This window comes from Myzus persicae, unplaced genomic scaffold, assembly GCF_001856785.1.
Source record: "Myzus persicae strain clone G006 unplaced genomic scaffold, MPER_G0061.0, whole genome shotgun sequence".
NCBI lineage: Eukaryota > Metazoa > Arthropoda > Insecta > Hemiptera > Aphididae > Myzus > Myzus persicae.
This window is the reverse complement of record NW_019102823.1, coordinates 484056-504662: the sequence shown is the minus strand read 5'-3', so window position 1 is coordinate 504662 and position 20607 is coordinate 484056. Positions and strand designations below refer to the sequence as shown.

General features: G+C 31.6%; 1 protein-coding gene across 23 annotated transcripts in view; it reads right to left on the bottom strand.

Moving 5' to 3' along the window:
• Positions 1–2488: 2488 nt before the first annotated feature.
• The window catches only part of LOC111033173 (microtubule-actin cross-linking factor 1), a 75409-nt gene continuing 57290 nt past the window's right edge, over positions 2489–20607 (bottom strand). For 13 of the 23 annotated variants that reach the window (XM_022313800.1, XM_022313805.1, XM_022313806.1 and 10 more), the window contains 22 exons: positions 19726–20371; positions 18114–19636; positions 17901–18055; positions 17740–17751; positions 16813–17638; positions 16510–16733; positions 15896–16436; positions 15619–15816; positions 15224–15517; positions 14862–15145; positions 14559–14612; positions 13269–13346; positions 12875–13046; positions 12670–12787; positions 12210–12439; positions 11961–12078; positions 9981–10120; positions 7206–7485; positions 6248–6407; positions 5888–5944; positions 5081–5212; positions 2489–3151 (listed from right to left, as the gene is read on the bottom strand). In XM_022313800.1, the coding sequence (XP_022169492.1) occupies positions 3028–3151; positions 5081–5212; positions 5888–5944; positions 6248–6407; positions 7206–7485; positions 9981–10120; positions 11961–12078; positions 12210–12439; positions 12670–12787; positions 12875–13046; positions 13269–13346; positions 14559–14612; positions 14862–15145; positions 15224–15517; positions 15619–15816; positions 15896–16436; positions 16510–16733; positions 16813–17638; positions 17740–17751; positions 17901–18055; positions 18114–19636; positions 19726–20371 (6366 nt within the window). In that variant the 3' untranslated portion in view covers positions 2489–3027. Of the gene's footprint in view, positions 3152–5080; positions 5213–5887; positions 5945–6247; positions 6408–7205; positions 7486–8228; positions 8345–9980; positions 10121–10746; positions 11322–11960; positions 12079–12209; positions 12440–12669; positions 12788–12874; positions 13047–13268; positions 13347–14558; positions 14613–14861; positions 15146–15223; positions 15518–15618; positions 15817–15895; positions 16437–16509; positions 16734–16812; positions 17639–17739; positions 17752–17900; positions 18056–18113; positions 19637–19725; positions 20372–20607 lie in introns of those variants that run through there. The other 10 variants (XM_022313813.1, XM_022313814.1, XM_022313798.1 and 7 more) reach the window with 9 other exon arrangements.

Below are 20607 nucleotides of genomic sequence, written 5' to 3'. Positions count from 1 at the left end.
CGTACATAATCGATTGGCGTTTCAACATCAATATTAACAAGTGGATTAATCCAGAAGCCTATCGTCGAACCTAGTTGAGAGCATACTAATGATTGATGAATGACCGTGTGATTCTGTATTTTTGGACGAAAAAATAGATACTGATTAATAATTACAGTATAATATTATATAGTGTTGTTGTTATATTGTATTAACATTATATCCGTAGATGGTGGTGTTTTAAAAAAATATATAATTGAAGTGAATTTCAACAGTAAATGTAAATAATGATAGTTTATTTTAATATAACACAACTTGAAAATAATAAATTGTACAAGTCGTGTGTGTGGGTGGTTAGGGCGTGAATGTGCTCCACGGCTATGGTATATCTGAAACGGGAGTGGTAAACAGAGTCTCGAATAATTGGGTGAATGTTGGGACTAGATAATTGAGTCTGAAAAACTTTAAAATGGTTAACTGCGCTCAACATGAGACAAAATATTTTGAAAATTGTATAGTATACAGAAAATGCTAATATGGTTATGTAGGTACTGAATGTTTATTCAGTAAAAATTTCATGCAATGGATCATTTTTTTTTAGTTACACCAAAAACCAAAATCGATTTTGTCAACATCGATTATGCGTAAATCTTCTATTTTTCTTTAATTTTATTTTGTTTTCCCTGGCGAATTTGAAAACTACTGGGAATTTTAACCTCTTACATTTTGATCTCCCGAACACACCAACAAGATTCACTTCTCATCCCACCGAAAAAGATACTGAAGTTGAAAATCAAGTATTATTTTGACTACTTATCGTATACACAGACACAAAAAATAACAACAAAATACACATCATTGTAAAATCAATACATTCATATCGTTTCGCTCTGAATCTAAAATGCAAACACATTATGGGAGAGGTATAAGCTCCTTTGAATATTTCTGATTCTCTGAGATTTTCTCGGTTACTCGCCAGAACAATCATGGTATACTTACATTATATATCTATTATACCTGACAATGGTATAGTTTTATTAGATAAAATATTATTAGGTAACTAACCAATTAGGTACGATAAGTAATATATTATAAACTATAATTGATCTCCTCATTTTGTTTTTGAACCATGTCTTGATTGTTAATCTGTTTTAATTGAATCCTGACAATAACTAAATGGGCTATTAAACGTTTTACATAAAATAAAGAAGAAAGATATATTAGAGTGTAGTTGTTGTTTCTTACAAATAAGTTTAAATTATGAAAACAAACCAAAAATATACAACATTTTACTTACCTTTTAATTGGATGTCGGTATGAAATCTGTTATAACTTGTTTATACTACAAAGGTGTTTATCTTGTGCCCAAAGTATGGTGTTTTCAATAGTTGAATAATTAATTTAGGACAATTAATGGGCATAAAATATATATAAATGTATAAATACATATTTGTATACAAAAACTAAGTATACATAGGATTTGGAACCAACCTAAAATTATTCGTTGTGGATTACATTAAAATCTTGAACTTCCAAATAAGAGAACTATTTATACTTTTATGTAATATGATGAATTCTTTCGGTTTGTTCAAATCTTATAATCTATGAAAAAAAATTGTTTTTAGTTCATTTTCTTCTCGTTATAAATTTAATACCTCTACGATTTCAATCTAATAATGTATTTGATAATAAGACAACAATATTTAAAAAAAAAAACAAATTTTAAAACCATTGAGTTTTGAATGAATGAGAATAATTCAGCACTAAGAATATATCAAATTATAATGTTATGGCTTTAAAATTTTGTGGGAGATAATAAAATTAATCCAATAGAGGACAAATTACGTACTCGTTGGTCGTTGCAGATATTTGTTGTAATATCTTATATTTCAATACCATTTCTACGTAGGTACTCCAGAATTTCAATGTGTTATTTATAAGTATTTTTGAATTTTGAAACAAAATGTATTATTTTGCCATTTTTTCCTTGTAAACCTCCACTGATAATATTTTATTACATTACAAAAAATCGCACTAACTTTTGATTAAATACTACTGACTACATGTCAATGAACTAATGCATAGATATGGTACAATAGGAAACAGGCATACACTATAGCACTTAACCGTAAAGTACTTTTGCTAGCAAACACTTTCTAAATTTTGGCGCTTAAAAAAATGATATAGGTATAATAAATAAATAACAAACTTGTTAAGTAAACAATTGCACAATTTATTCAATCCGCAATGGGAAAACAATTAAATATTATAAATAGTTAAAAAATAATCATCTGTTGTTACGATTGGTTAATTTTTAGAGTTACAATAAGTGTCTCAATGGTATTCATTAATTACTTAATATGTTATAAGTTTAATATAATTACACGTTACATAGAAAAATATATCGAAGAAGTAAATAATACAATATTGGCACTTGTAAATAATTTTAATGTAAATTTATTAACCATCGGTATATAGAGATTATATACATTAAAATAAATATATATATAAAAAAAAAATTACAATAAATAACAATATTGAACCGCTAGATCGCAATTAATATGAACGGTGACACAGTATTACGATTTTTTCATTACTTTTTTCCGTTATAATGGCACTTGAATATCATAATAAGTATATAATATTATATCCTCTGTACATAAATTATATATATGCAAAAGTATTGATTTTGTTTGTAAAAGTGAATCATAGTATATTATATATACCTTTATATTATAAAACGCGTTTGAAAACTAATATGATATTTTTTAATTTTTATAAAATGAAAAACTTTCGACTTTTGCTATAGAGTAACAGAAAACACACGAGTAGAATACAAGTTCAAGAACAACAAAAAAAGAGATAGTATGTAAAAAATAATAATACTCAATTTTTTAAAAATTAAAAATAAAACACTAGACAGGATTAATTAAGAGATTAATCAACGTTTTGATTAAGTGAAATAATAATTATGAATATCGATTACGGGGTTAAACACCAATTATGCGTATACATATTTTATATGTTTGTTCCGGTGCATGCAGGTTTTCAGAGTCGGAACGGTTCCCGGGAATCCGGTTTGGAGTCCCTGCGTTTCGTCTCGGAAGCATTCGAAGGCCTTCGCGACAGACCGGACGACGACAATGGCGTGGCGGCCAACGGAGACTGCAACCTGTGCGCGAGGAAGACAAAAACAAAAATTATTTTCAATCAGACGGGTAGATGATCATGACGACGATGAACACCATGCGAACCGAGACATGACCATTTATACACAAACTGTACATGACTATTGACTATGCGCATTATGTACGACATACGTACGCAGTAATATGGCAAATAAATTATGCTATGGGCAAAGACAACACAATACACATAACAATTATAATAGGTGGTGATATGTAACATAAGCGTAAATTATGGGAAAGGGAGTTCGGTTTTTGGAGGGCCAAAGCACAATTTAGAGGTCTCGAAAAACTGACACAAGCGTCCCAGCTGAGACAACAATTTTTTTCGGAATGTTAGAGAATTTGAGATTTTTTAAAATAATTATATGCTGTTTTACATTATTTGAGCTGGAATCATATGGCAATTCAATTTGAGATTGAGCTTTTAAATAATTGTTACCTACCATTTGTTTGACGAGAGATCGTAAGTTAGAACTAGTTACACGAAATATCTAAATTTAATATTCACATAACTCGTTATTAAATACTACATAACAATATTACAAGTGATTATTAATTTATTGTAGTAACTAGTCATTGTAAGTATTGTCTTGTGTCGTTTTTAAATTTCAGTGAATAGAAAAGCAATAAATAATAATTTTTACTTAAAACATACATAGCTAAACATCAATTGATTGCCGGTAAGTAATTACCTACACTGATATAATATATCGTACTGAAGGTCTGCGAACTTTGATTAATGTAAGCACCCCTTAAAATTCCACCTATTGTGATATGTTACATGATAACATTGATAACGTTCTGTAGGACACACAAGACACTAATTGTTTATGTAATTTGAAACGTCTACGAGCGGAATTTGAAAATTGAACCAATATAGCTGTGTATTATTATTTATCTGTAAAGTTTTAGAAGTGGTATACTCCTGAAACGGTATTCAGATAAATAATATACAGCTATATTGGTTCATTATTCTAATAATGTAAATATGTAAGTATCATAAAAATATTGAGTATGGTTCGCAATTGTACCAATCACATTTGGACTCACATTTTAAACTAGTGAGTTGATTTTAAAAATAAAAAAGAGCATATGACTTAATACCTTAAGACGTTATAGAAGTACTTATTAAATATAAATTATGTACAATATTCGTACAGACAATCAAACAAAAACACGTACAAAAATGAAATTGGTAGAAAAGTAACTAGAAAACACACATTTCAGGCAATATATACGTTGTTTGTATGTAAGTAGGCAAACACAACAATAAGCGGTGCAACTAGACAATTATATTTTATGTTAGCAATGCTCACACAGAAATCTATGTACAGAGTGATTCATATAACCTACAACACCTCGTAGTTTTCTCAGTTAATTTTTTATTATTTAATAAGTGAAGAAAAGATAAGTTGAAATAGAGTAATCAATAAGGTGCAATATACGCTACACTCGTATAAGATTTAAATGGTTATAAATAAAAATATAAAAAGTAAAAAATTTAGTATAATAAAGTATTAAGAGTATATAGGGTTTTCATTTCAAAATACGAATTAAAAAAAAGAGTTATATAATAAACAGTGTATAAAAAACATTATTTTCAAGTAAATAAATGCCTAGCAAGTTAAATGGATCACTCTGTATATTATACAAGCTATATGTACTCGTATATATTTGTCGGTAGGTAATGCGTGTACACTGTACATGTGGCACATATGGATAAGGGCGATTATGATGTGATAGCGATAGCGTGCAAGATAAAACTATAATACAGTAACAACAATACATACAAAGTGAATAAGAAAAGCATTGACGGGGTAACACACAACGAAAACGGAAACGCGTATACAGTAATAATGTATTACGACGCATATGGCACAATGTAATATGTTTTGATTTTTGTGGCGCTTTACCCTGCAGACGGAGATGACGAAAGGGACGGTGACGACGAAAGGGGCGGCGAAGACGACAACGTGGGCACTGTCGCCGAGGAACACTGATGCACAGCGAGAACGGGTATTTTCGAACCCGGGTGATGGTTACGGCTGCACAACCGTCCGAGAAATAAATAACGTAATTAATTTGCGTGTACGCATAAATCGAATCAGAAACACTCTTCTATAATGAATGATCTTGCACCAACTGCCCTGTAGTGACTGACGTATTATGACGTTTACAAGTCACGAACCAGGAGCAATGCATCATTTAATGTTTTAAGAAATTGTAACAACTTAAATAAGGACTCAAACATTTGGCCATCGACGATCGATTCGGATTATCAATGCAGTTAAGTATATTATAGATATTTGTACGTTCTAAGTTGAGATTTCCGAAATGAAAACGATTGAATGCTATTGTATGTACGTATATATATATATATTGCTACATATATAGATAGAGTGTGAGCGTGTCTGATATAACCGCCGGATAGATAAACTGCGATAATTCTACAAAAGTTTCGTGGATATACAAAACACATTCATATCACAAACAATTTTTTCTCTGAATCATTCAAACTTGTAACAGTTTCACACAATTGAACTACGTAATTCGTGATCGTAAAATTGACCACGACTATAATATGAGTTGCATTTTACTTTATCCATCACCGATTGTATTGTATACAGAACGTGCTCATTAGAGTGTTTCATAAAATACTAATTATGTTTGAAGGTATTTATAATTACTGTACTACTTAAAATGTTAAAAATGTTAGTTACCTATAGCTTGAATTAGACAACGTAGGTATACTCGACGACCTGTGCATTGACAGGGACCTGCATGTAATAGATAAATAACAGTAACTTGGTTAGTGAGAGTTAGGCGAGTTAATAATACTATAAAAAGTTAATAATAATTATAATGATGATACCAACGAATGATAAACTATGGTGGTAATGATTATTATTTAATTCATAGGTATGTACTACATATTTTTTAAAAATATGTTCATTTCCGGAAAAAATATAAGTAAACAAGAAAAATTTTCAGAAGAGATATCATATAATTGAACAATATATATAATAATATAGAATAAATATTTATTATTATAAATATAAATGTATGCGTGTATATATTACCTGGAAGATGATGACGGCGATTGGCTAGTCAACGACGGTGAGCGCACACCCTTGGCGGCAGTGTTAGTCTGTCCGTTGAGCGTAGACTTGCGGGTGGCGGACGTCGAAGAAGGCGTCTTGCCGGGCGTTAGTCTTGGTATGCGACTTGGGGTAGTCGAATCTAAAACAAGATGAATGTACATATTTTATTAGAGAACAATATATTTATCACATACTCTACATTATGTTATATGGCAATGACTTGCATAATCGCATTTATAGTATTATGTAACAACTGTGTTAAATAACAAATAATGATAATATAACATAATAGTACCTATGGATTTATTACGAATTATTAAATCACTTTAAAGTTACAAAGAATGAAGGACTTTATCACGAATTTGTGAAATACCACTCACGCGTCACTCCGATCACAAAAAACTTTAGACGCAATAGATATTACACATATTTTATACACTGAAATAATAATGAAATACTGGAAAATGGTCACACGGCAGTGGTGTACCTAAATAGGCTATCCATAACGCCGTGTAATGATAATTTAATTTTAATGAATTGAAAATTAATATATATTTAATATATATATTATTATATATACAATTAATATGTACCCATGGTACCAGAAACATAGACAATTATTCAATATGGACCAATTGTTTCCGTTAAGCATAATATATAATATTACGATACTTCACAACGCGTATCACGGCAAGTCGAAAGGACTATGCACAGGTCCATTAGTACTACGTATTTCACCTCAGTTGCGACGATACAAGGAGAAAAAAGTCTAAGCAATTCAACAAATTCAATCATATAGTTTTTTTTTTTTTAGTGAATAAATGAAGTATTCGTAACTGGTTAAATAGATCCACGTTGTGTATCGTATAGATTATGTATACGTGTACGGGTGCACTTCGATATACATAACGAACAATAATAATAAATGAACAATTACCGGTACTGTCCAGAGACAGGTTGGAACCGTGACGGCTGGGGGGCTTGCTTCCCGGACGACTTTGGGGCCTGCTAGCTGGCCTGCTAGCGGGTCGGCTGGCCGGTAGACTACCAGTGAGCCCGACGTTCGACTTCCTGACAGTCGGAGTGGACGGTTTTCGGACGACTGAAGTCCTCGAGTGCGGCGACGATTCGTTGTCGCTAAGCGAATCCGGAGTGCCGGCTGTGCGGTTCACACCCATCTTGCCCATCGGCACGCTCCTGGAACTCCGTTCACGGACCTGATATACACACATTTCTGGCGTTAAAAAAAAACACGAACAAGGCACACGACGACTCATCGAATATGATAATAATAATGGGTATACGTATAATTATTATAGTAAATAATCTTACGATAACATATTATTAAATTTATAATGTAAGTATAATAGGTACGTATAGCGGCGGTGGCGATTAAACTGTATAAAAATAGATCGATCAATGGCGTGACGGATGCCTTGAATATAACATATTATGAACATGGGTATTCGTGAAATAAAGTTCACCACTAGTTTATGATCATATAATTCCCTTTCCCTCTATTTCAAATCGCTTGAACCCAATTAACTCTGTTAAATCGAATATCTTCAAAATACATATATTAGAAGCGACTTTTTTTAAAACTATTGCAACAATTATACTCCTAAAATAAACACTGAGTATAAACGAACGCTTATAATGACACGTTTAAATGCTAATAGAAATAATTGATTTTTAAAAGATTTTGTTTAAATAATTAATGAATCAAAACTACTTTCCTGAGTTGAAGTATTGTTTTATCAGGCTAACAACTGTTAAGAGGGCTACAGCCCCCCTTCAAATAAATTCATCACGCCTATGCCGAACAAAATTAAATAATGATATAACATCGACGAAGGCTGCCACCGCCGCTCAATAGCATCAAAATAAACATTGAAAAATTAAAAAAAAAAAATTGAAAAATCGCTAGAATGCGGTTTTTTATTTTTTTTCGACAATTTACCCAAAACGTGTTGATTTGCCTGCTGGGGCCCATCGCAAGAGGATACGAACACGGCAAGGACTCTCGTTGTCTTAAACTCTCGAATATTGGCATCAACTCTCTCATAAACTCTTCGGCTGTTTAATTTTTTAAAACACATATATTTACTATCAATCATCGACACATTCTCATCATGCTCTCCCCCGAAGTGCCTCGACGTAGCCAAAGAGTATCATCTCGTGTGTTAATTATTAATTGTATATTGTTATGAAACGTTTGACATATATACGATCACAATATGCGGAACGAAATTTTCATTTTTTTTTTTTTATTAAAATAACCCTTGAGAACTTATTCATAATTAATACTATATAGTATATATGATTTTCGTTTCTTTTCCACACCACGCAATGAGTATATATTTTGTAGTATACAAAAAATATGCACTCAATACAAACCACAAGCCGACAGTTTAGAAGTAGAGCTCACGCCATATAATATGTATATATATATATTATACATATATCTGTGTGTGTAATAATATAACATACACTGAACTTACGTATTATCCGTAGTACATGATTCTATCGATAATTTACTGGAATTCTATACTTATATACATACATATGTACTTTTTGCATAATTATTATTTTGTAATAAGTATATATTAATTTACTTATAAAATAGTATATAATATTGACCATGGTTTCGTTTATATACTTAAATGTATGGTGTAAAGTCTGATAATCTCTAATATGTTTTTTCTGAAGTTCCACTAGATGGTCATTTATAACATTTTCTGTTTGCAGTTTTTTAATGCCCTAACTTATTGTTAGTTGCCTATTTTTGTTGATAATATCAACTTATTATTATTATTTTTTTTTTCTTTTTTAATTATCTAGCCATCTAGCTGATTGCTTGCTTCTACAAGAAGATAATAATTCTATGGTCTATTGAACAGGTAAGTTAGGACTTGATTTCTTAATGTCTCGAAATTTCAGACTAAAACTTATTCAATAACTTGTGATAATATAGTTTCCTGAATTATCTCACTGGTAGGGTTGATGAAAATTAGTATAAGAATGAGGTAGTTGAACTTGGCACACTAAATGTAGAAAGATTATGAAGTTTAGTGAAGCGGCGCAACTAAGTCTACAAATTACATATGACAACATCTTGTATAATATTTGGCAGAATTTATGCGACAGCAAAATCATTTAAATTAATTTAATTTAATTTTAATTTAATTTATTTATGATTATTACCCACATGATGTATTTACTTTGTGATATTTAAATGTTTCCAGATAATAGTGATGAATGAAATAATGTAGAAATTGAATATATTAAAATATAATAAAAATACACCTTAATATTTTATTGGTAAATCAATACACAACAATTTGCAAAATAGTAGTCCAATTAATGGTACCTATACGTATGAACGTATAAACGGTCAATTGTCGATCGATCCAGGTAATTCAGATAATACGTAAGTATCTAAGTCACGCTTATATATGACTAACTACCACGCACTCAGAAAACTAAAAAAAAAATAGCAGTAGCGAGCAAAAATATAAGTAAAAAAGCCAATATTTCACTGCACACATTATAATTACTGCACGATGCAACGATGTACGGCCAAAAAACTGTGTTTATAAAAATAAATATTTAAATACAGTCCGTGCTTTCTTACTTGGATATAAAATAACAAAATAGTATATATATAACAATATATACGTAAGTTATTTGACGGATATATTAGTCATTTTACCTTGGTGATCGGACCGGCAGTAGAACCAGACCGCTGTTGTTGTTGCGCGTTGTGTTTTGGTTTGAATGCAGACATGCTCTGTGACACGCCATCGGCCAATATGAACTGCTCGCGGAGTTCGATGTTTGTGCGTCCTTTGGCTGTGAGTGCGTAAAGGAAATGAAAAGGTGTGATGAGAAGGATAAAATTGTTAAAAAAAAAAAAAAACAAAACAAAAACAAAAACAAAATAAACAAACGCATCACAGTATTAAAATAGTGAAACAAAAAATAAACAAAAAAAACAACGTTAATGTGTTAAAATAATAATTTAATCAAATTTAATCAAATATATAAATTGAAAAAATCCAAAAAAACATTATTAGTACAACTAAAGTATAATATAAATTAAATATATAATATATATATTTATACTACATAATATATATTATATTATGTAGATAATGAAGCCAAACCGGATTAGTGTCCTCACGCCAGGTTAGACATTCAGCGCGTATAATATTAAATTATACGTAATATGTATTAATAATATAAACTGCTAGCATGCTTGTGAGCGGTATACCTTAAATTTTAGACTGCAGGATACGTGCATAGGCGAAACTATCGGATTTTGGTCCGTTATATATTTGTTTATGCGTATTGATGTATTATAATATCAACATAACTAATATATACATTTTTTTTTTTGGATTTAGCAATATCATTCTATATATATTTCATAAGTTGTGAAATCTGTATTTTGATCACACCGACAGAAATGTCTATACATACTCGTACATATTAAAGAGTACAGGTAGGTACCAAATTTATAAAACCTAAATAGTTTCGCTTATGAGTACGCGAGTGCAAGGATTTCAGGACTTATAGGAGGCGGCTGCAAACTTGTCACATATGCATACGTGCGATACGCATGCGCGACACAAAAACTATATTGCAAGTATAACACGTTTTATTTAGAGTAGCAAACTATGTAAATCGATGCTATACCTGCAATTTCTACGAAAAACGTAATCTAAATGCATTACGTAAGTGCTTGACTAAGTTTTCAAATAACATACAACACTGTCTGACATCAACTATGTAATAATAATATACCTTTTTGGTAGTTGAAGAAGGCTTACGGTACGCAGCGCAGTGTACCGTCGAGAAATACGAAACAACAAAACGCAAAAATGCAAAAATAAGAAAAACCATAAAAAATAACCACGTGCATCGAAAAAAAAGGGTTCAAAAATATGTAATGACATAGTAGCAATCATACAATTCAATTGGACTAGGCTGTAAGGACACCACGGTTCGTGTTCTTCAGGCACGAATGGGTTGGGCATCGGCAACATTTCGACTAGACTCAACCAAAAAAAGAAATCAAAATCAAAACGGAAAGAAAGAATAATAATGAAAAACAAAAAATAAAACAAAATCAAAATCGTAAGTAGAGGAAACGGTGGATAAGGACAAAATCAAAATTGAACAAATAAAATATGAGAAACAACAGTGTCATAGTATTATGTAAAATTACGTACTTTGGAAACTAAAATCATATTCAATGTTAATGAAGTAATATATATAATAGTATATTATATATGTATAATGTACACATGCGTTTGAGTTAGTGTGTATAAAATATACACTTGTTTAAATTCCTTTTACTTTCTCAAGAGTTTGTTTTTAATAATTATTAATACAATATGTATTTATATATTGATGTTATTTAATAAATTCTTTTCAGTTTGTTAACCACGTGTATGGTATGTATATTATGTTTACCCTTGTACTAACGAGGCACCGGTTAAGAGATACTAAAATAACAGTAAAATTAACTTATTAATTAGTTATTATTAATATACATATAACATATATCATTTATTTATCCAAAATTTACCCGACCATCGGTTAAAGATTAATCGAATTACTATTATATATATATTTATTTATATGTATTTAGAATGTTTGTCGATAATACTGTTAACGAATTACTTACCTCTGCAAGGATCGTTCTTCACCAAAAATTCGTCGAGAGCGACCCAACCGCCACCTACACGTACCATGACGGTCGACCTCAATATGCGGACAAGTCGTAGTTTCTGACTATCACCGAACTATACATGGAAAATCAAAACGAAAAACGTCAATCATCGCAAATCCGACAATTATTATAATTGAACAATAATAGTAATAATGACGCGGTAAACCCCAAACTCCCCCAAAACTTATATTATACAACACGTACCCGGTATTTTCCTTCTCCAACTTGGAACACCCTGAACTTCTGCCGGCAAGTACACAGCATTACCAGCCTCTTAACCTCGTCGTGTATCTTTTCGGACTCGGTGTCTGGTTTCTTTTCTTCCCAGTCGGGTCGCAACGCGGCTATAAATTCTTTCCAGTCGATCAGACCAAGTTTATCGTGATCAAACATGTCAGCCACGGCGTTCATTTCCAATTTACTGGTGTCAAATTCTGTTTAAAAATAACACATATATAAAATAACATAGCTAAAAAAAAATTAATTATCACATTATAATAAGCTCGCCCTCCAGATTCACAGCCTCGCGTGCTTTCTCCTCAAAATACACAACTCATTGATCAATCAAAACATAGCATTTAATTTTTAGCCACACACATTATCTAAACTGCATACTATATGTCCATATTATATTATATTATAATACTATCGATTTTGAACTCACTAGTTTTCATGATTCCGTCGATGAAGTCATCTCTCGGTATGAGACCATCATTGTTCTTATCCATTTTCCTGAATAAGTCTGTAAGTCGGGATTTCTTGTGGTTCATGAACTTCAAGAACTTTAAACGGAAATCAAACACAATCAAAACACAATAACGGGACACACATCTGGTTCTTTGTTATTATTTATTTTAATATTTACGTACCCGTTTCCTCCACAGATCCCACGAGAAGTTCCTTACTTTCTCCACTTCTCTCAAATAGTTCAGATGTTCCTGCAAACGACGCTGACGTTCCCAAGCCATCAGCCACACGGTGTGCCATTTGTCCCAAAGCTGTCGGCAACGCGAATTGCGCAACAACGGCTCTTCCACTTTGCTACAAGAAAAAGTAAAATCGAAAAAATTATGTTTAAGTCAAAATTAAAATCAATCTACACTAAAAACACGACACAAACATTGAGCTAGGCTTCTACATGTTACAAAGAGTACAGAACAGAAGAATACAATATGATGGTACATTATAATATATACATTATACATTATGCATATATAATACATAACATATATTATGTAAAAGTCTAGAAATTTTCTAGCTTACCTTCCTTTAGCTGGGAATCTAGGTCCAATATGTGGCAAATGATCCATGGACTTATCTCGTATGATTTGACTACCCCGACTAAAAATACAAAAAATAAAACAACAAAATATTAATTATTGATGCAATTGGTAATGTCCGGAAAATCACATCAATAAAATAAAATGCATACAATAAATATAATGCATAGAAGTATGTATGTGCGATTTAAAATGTTCAATTATAACCTTTTTTTTATTAATGTGACCTAATTTGTATCAACCAACCCAAATTTTAAAAGCAAAATTAAAAATTTATCAATACCAAAAATGTTAATGAAAAAATATTTTAACCTTAATGTATTTTAATAACCTCAATGTGTTCAGCAATCAATAGAAAATGTTTAAAAACAAGTAAGTTTAATGAATGTAATTACAATTTATAATGGATAGTCCTAAAAACTTATATACACTTTGACCATTGTGAAATATGCAAATAAATAATATAAAATATGTACACTAACAAATGTCAACTGGTTACTAAAGTTAATTAAGCTAAATATAATATTTCCAAAAATGTAGAAAAAAAAATGATTCCATGAAGTATAATAATGGTTGTAACTAGTGATGGAAAAAATTAAATATTAATAATTAAATACTAAACAATTAAGTATATGACTATAAGAGAAAATTGATAATGATAAAAGTAAAACTATATTTAACATACAAGAAAAACACAAAAAAAAATCATTAATTAATATAAATAATAATAAAAAAATATATAAATACAATCGCATATTTAATTTACTCTACTTTATTTCTAGATATTAAAAAAATAAATAAATGAAAAATCTGTTAAATCTATACAAATAATTGACACAGATAAATTGAAAATAAGATGTATTAACAGCCTAATACGTCCATACATAGTAAGGACTTGTAAAGTATTAATTTATTTCTTATGTTTGTTTTTACGGTAAAATAGTGATCTTAATAGATGCCAGTGAGAGTTAATAGAATCACGTTTTTCCTTTAAGTAGTTTTTTGGTAGGTTGATATTGGTCTTCTTTCTTTACTAATATGAGATATTTATATTTTCCAATAGTTGTCATGATGAGATAAAATTGTATTTTAAAGTTTTATTTTTCTACTCACAGAAGATTTTTAAATTGAATACCTAACAGTAGTAAAACATGCAGTAATATAATTAACCCAATCACTTTCAAAAATATAGTAACTTCAACATTTAACAACCCACTATAAGTATCAATAAAATTACAAAAATATGTATGTGCATTGTGAATTTTATACCAACCTTTGTCTGCGTTGATCACTTAGATCATGTGAACTGCCAGCCAAGTCCTCTCGACTGAAAATGTGCAAAAGTGCAAATCTTATAAATATTAAGCGTGCAATATTGTGTCAATATTTATACAAAGCAAACATAAAATGAAAATTTATCTATAACACAATAAGCTCTAAGTATACAATCATGCAACTGAAAATAAACCATAAATAAGGTTTAAATATGGTTGGTTTTTGGTTTTTTTTAATTAAAATAATTCCATAATTATTAACTATACTAAAAATGTACATTATTAAATTATGATATAGCAACCTGATAGCAGAAATTTTCTTAGCTGATGGTTTTCTTCCCACAGGAGCAGCAGGTTGTTTAACTTTGCACACAGTGTCAACTTCAGTTTGTCTTTTAGAGGTACTTTCCATGAATTCACGATGTTCTTCAATCAGTTTTTCAACCACTTCTACACTGTCGGGTAGAGGTTCAGATTCAAGATCCAACAATCTGTTTTCTAATCTTGTCAACCAGGAGAATAATTCTTCTAGCAATGAGTCCAAGTCCTGAAGAGACTGTAAGTGTTCGACTAGCCTTTGCTCACGCTGCAAATACAAAATATTAATTAACAACTGTACAAATAGTTATTAGATAGAATGGTTTTGATAAAGATGTTATTTTACCTGTTTAGCCCAAGTCCATACTTCTTCCCATCTAGACTGAATTATGGTTATCCAGTGCTTGATTACCCCAACTGCATCTGGATGTGCCTTTTCTAAAATTCTTTGTGCAAGAGTAACAGTAGAATCTTTTTCATGTTCTTTATCAGACATTTCTTCAATGAATTTCCTATGCTCATTCAACTGGTTTCTTGTTTCTTGTTCATTATCTGGTAATGGTCCAATGAACCTTAATTTCATCTCTGCGTCAGATAACCATTCTAACAGTAAATGAACAGATTTATGTAACTGTTCAGCCTAAAGAAATTATATAAAACAATTTAAATTAATTATCAATTCATAACTTTTTCATCATTACATATATTTAATTTATTATTTCCAATATGTATTTTTATTACTTGTCTTAAAGCATCTTCAAGTCGTTCCGTTCGTTTTTCGCACAGTTGGCTGGTGCGATTCCATAGGCCTTCTAAATCGTCCAATTGATTTTGAATCACAGCACGATCAGCATTATTGGCCTTGGACATTAGATCTTTACCAGTCTGTCGTACAGTTTTCATTTGTTCGTAACGCTTAGATAATGTATCTTCAAATGTCTAATGAAAAATATTAACATAAGTAACATACACTTAACTAGACGCAATGTTATCTATAGCACTTAATTAAATTATTTACTTTATGTTGTTCAACTAAAGCCATTACTGTATCCAAATCTCCATGGACTGGCCCATCATCTGTCAGTCTTTTCTCAGTTTTACGTAACCATTCCAAAAGAGCTTCCATAGCATCTTTGAACTGTCCACAATACAACAAAGCTTCTTCCAACTTTCTCTGTCTATCTACAGATTTAGTGCATACCAAATTCCACTTTTCTTTTAATTCATTGATCATTTTGTTTAAGGGCTGTTCATCACTCTTAGGAGCTTTTTCTTTCAACGCTTTGCCCATTCTCATAGTAGAGTCATAAGTTGCTTGCTTTCCACTTAAAGCTCGTTGTACATCTCTGTGTTTGGCCAAACGTTGCTTAATGCGCTCTGGATCATTACCAACACTGGCATCTTGGGTTAACTCATCCAGGTTCTTCTCAGCAGTGGCCAACCAATCCATAAGGCTTGACCATGCTTCGTTGAACTCGCGAGCTTCTTTATAACCATGATCAAGTGCACGAGTTCTTTCAGCACTTTTTGACACAACACGTTCAAAACGGTGTTGTACACTAAAAATACAAACAATTATTTAAAAAAAATTATTAGAATGATTAACATTAGTATTAAATAATACCGTTTTACCTGATTAATAAATTTTTGATGAGTATGACATCTTGTTTCTGTGAAAAGTATTTCAGATGAGTTCCTTTCTTGTCCAAATGAAGCATTATCTCCCGATGAGAGCTTACATCTTTTTGGAAAGTTTTATGGTCTTCAATCTGTGTCAAAATTGTGGCCAGAATACGAGAAACTGGTTTCAAATTAGATAATGTTTTCTCAGCATCAGTAAGCCAATCAACAAACGCCTAATAATTATAATATAAAAAATAATTACAAAACTATATAACCTGTATATTTTTAAAAATATATATTTATCAAACATACTTGTAAAGCATTATGGAATTCAGTAGCTTCCTTCAGTGCAATTTCTAATTTGATTTTTTTATCATTAGCTCTGGCAGTCACACTATCCCATCGTTGTTTTAGAGTCTTCAAATTTTGCTGCAGATTTCCAGAATTTGGTGATTTTTTCAAATATTCTTGTCCTTGAGCCAAAACTGTTTCCACTTTAGGTCTATTAGATTCTAGTTCGTCATATACCTCCATGAAACGTTCCAGTTGTTCACTAGCTGTTTCAGGTAAGCCACCAACTGGTTTTGATGTTGCTATTATACCATCAACTTCCCCAAGCCATGATAGCAGATCTTGTATTTCTACTGCAAACCTTTGGGCTTCTTGCAGCGCATCTTCCAATTCTAATTGCCGATCAGCCGCCTTCTGTAGTAAGTCTCTCCAGCTTTTGTTCAGAACATTAAGTTTATCTTGAGTGGAGTTAGCTTCAGCTGATCCTTTTCCATTTTCAATCAACTGACGACCAGCATCATTCAAAGTGTCAACACTCGACTGATGGGCATGAATGTCATTAACCAATACTTTGAGCTTAGCAAGTTCAACTTCTAATAACTGAGAATCACCAGCGACTGGTTTCAAATCCTTGTCTAATGTTTTATTAGTACCATCAATCCAAGCAAGAAGTTCTGCCAATGCATGGTGGAATTGACCTAATTGTAGAAGACTGTTTTCTAATTGTCGCTGCCGTTCTACAACACCCTTCAATAGATTTTCCCATCTACGGTTAACTTCAGTTAATGGTTGTTTGAGAGCAGCTGCCTGTTCAACTGTAGTTCTTTCTGTAAGTTCTTGGGCTTGCCTATTATATACAAAAAAAAAAAAATATATATTTTAGTATGCGATATATTATTTTAAACTAACATTGATGTACTTTTATTCAAATTAATTAATAACTTTTACCTTGTAACACTCCTATAAAATAATAAAATCCATTGTAAGCAGTAGAAAAACATACAAAAGTAATAATTCTAAGTCAATAATAAATAGACACAATAAATACTAAACAACCAAGTACTGAGAATGATTATCACTATTTATTAATATTGTATGACCATAATTACCTGTTCAAAGCTTCTACTTTAACCATTTGAGGATCAATATCAGATTTAAAGTTCTTAAGTTCACCAATTTGATTCTTAACAACTTTGATATCTGTTCCCAATGGACCTAAATTGGCAAATCTGCGTTCTGCACCATCCAAAAATTTGAGCAAATCCTAAAAATAATTTATATTAAATACAATTCACATTAAACATAGTGTTAATTATTTATACTTGTAAGGTTTCATGGAATTCCATAGCTTTTTCCATAGCTTGTATCAAATTTTCTTCACGTTTAGCAAACAATGCAGTTACAGTTTCCCAAGCATTATCCAAGTCTTCAATATGTTTCTTAACTTCGGGCTTATCAGGATCCCCACAAACTTTCATTAATTGTTTACCACTTGCACGGCACTGGTCTACTTCAGGTTTGGTCTGATCAATTTCTGCTTTAATTTCTCTTAAAGCAGCTTTTTGTTGTTTCAATATGGCTGGTTCTACAGCTGGTGCATCTTGCGAGTGTAATGAATCTTGCAAATTTTTTAGTGTATCCATCACATTCTGTAACTCTTCCCAGAACCTCTCAGCCAGTATGAGGGCTTCTTCGAGACTGCGCCCACGATCATTAGTCGCCTCTTGAACTTCATTCCACAAACTGTTCAATCGATCTAATTTACGTTTTATGTCTTTGACTGCGGGATCTGAGGAATTCGGAGCCTTATTAATGACATCATTGGCTGCTCTTTTCACTGCTTGGAATGCATCAGCACGTTTATGTAAATCTTCAACAACGGCATCGTTTTCGTCTTGTTGGTCACGAATTTTGGGAGGATGGGCAGATATAGGTTCAGCACCAGATACTTGTTCGGCAGTATTTTGTAATGCTCTTAACATGCCTTCCAATTTATCACTAAATTGACTGGTTTCTTGTAATGCTTTTTCTAGAGCTTGTTGCCTTTGCCTAAGTTCAGATCTTAGCGCTGCATACCTAGAATTGTCACTATCCATAATGTATTGGATTTTTACTCCCTCGTCTTCGTTACATAGTCTGATTAAAGCTTCACCAGTCTTATTAAGTTTATCCACAAGTGGTTTATGTTCGGCAATAGACTGTACAAACATTTCATTTTTATCTTGTTGCTGGGCAATAAGTTCTGGTCTCAAAGCAGGCATAGCTAACATTGATACTTGTCTCTCCATATCATCTAACCAACCAGATAAATCAAAGTGTGATTCTTGGAAATGTTGAGCAAGAGGTAGAGCTTGTTCAAGAATACTCAAGCGTTCAGCACTTAATGATGATACATGTTCCATAACTTCACGAAGGTCTTCCATTTTCTCTCGCATGAGACTTGTGTCATTGCTTTGAGTAACTTCTCGTAAAACTTTCTTAGCCATAGATAATACATCTCTACCACGTCCTTTTTGACTCGATATGTCATCGTTGAGTGCCTTATGTTCTTTAAGTTGTACACGAATAATATCCACTTCGCTACTTGGAGGTTCTGCGTCTCTTAATTGGTTATCTACTTCACGGAACCAATCTAATAGGTCATCCATATCACCAATGACTTCAAGTGACCGTTGTTTAGACAAATGAATCCGTTCAGCTTTTCTTTGAATTTGCTCAGCAATAGCATCAAATCTTCGATTATCTCTAGTAACAAGACCTTCAATTGTCGAAGCACCTTCACCAGGAGACATTTGACACAATTGTGGTCCTATTTGATTAATGTTTTCTAAAACTGGACGAAATTCTGAAAATAAAAAAGTTTATTAATATTGAAATTCATTTAATATTGTTTTAAAAAAAAAAACTATTATATACTGCAGCATTTCTATATACCTTGGATGTCAAGTTCTAAATTATGTATGTCTTCTTCTTTGGGTTCTGCGGTTTGTAATTGTGATTCAGCTGATAACATCCAATCACCCAAGCGTTTATGAGCATTATGGAATTGCTGTACAAGTGGCAACATGCTTTCGGCATTCTTTAATAAATCAGTACCAGTAGAGACCAAATCATTAAAACGTCTCTGCAATACGTCCAACTTATCTTTTAATTGAATGGCTTCATCACTGGTTATGTGTTTCATAAGCTCCATGCCTGCATCCACGGTTCCGTCAACATCTGATTGGTGGTTCGATATTTCTTCACACAGATCTGCAATATCCTCCATTTGTTCCACTAGTTTGTCTGTATGCACGGGTAATACTTTGTATTTGCCTAAACGTTTTTCCATGCCTTCCATCCATGCTTGCAAATCTTGATAAGTTAATACCAGATGTCTTAAACCAGCACGTGAGTCTTGTAACAATAGTCCCACTTTATCTGAGGTATTTACAAGTGTAGCATAACGATCAGCTGTTTCTTGGATACGATCCGCTACGCCAGATGCCTCATCTTCACCAACCAAAGCCATTAATGTACTAGCTACTTCAGTAAGATCATGGAACTCAGGATTTTTGGATAGAATTTCATTGTGTAATTTCTAAAACAAAATATCAATATGAATAGGTTGAAGCGAGAAAATGGTAAAAAAAAAAAAACATTAATTTAAAATAAAAAAAATAAAGTTATCATTATTACTTAAGTTACAATATCTTAATAACATATACATATTAATTAATTACTTGATATAAAAAACAACAGATCATACACAACATAGGTACTTTAAACCAACAAATTGTGTATAAAATACATAATATAAATATATAATATACAATA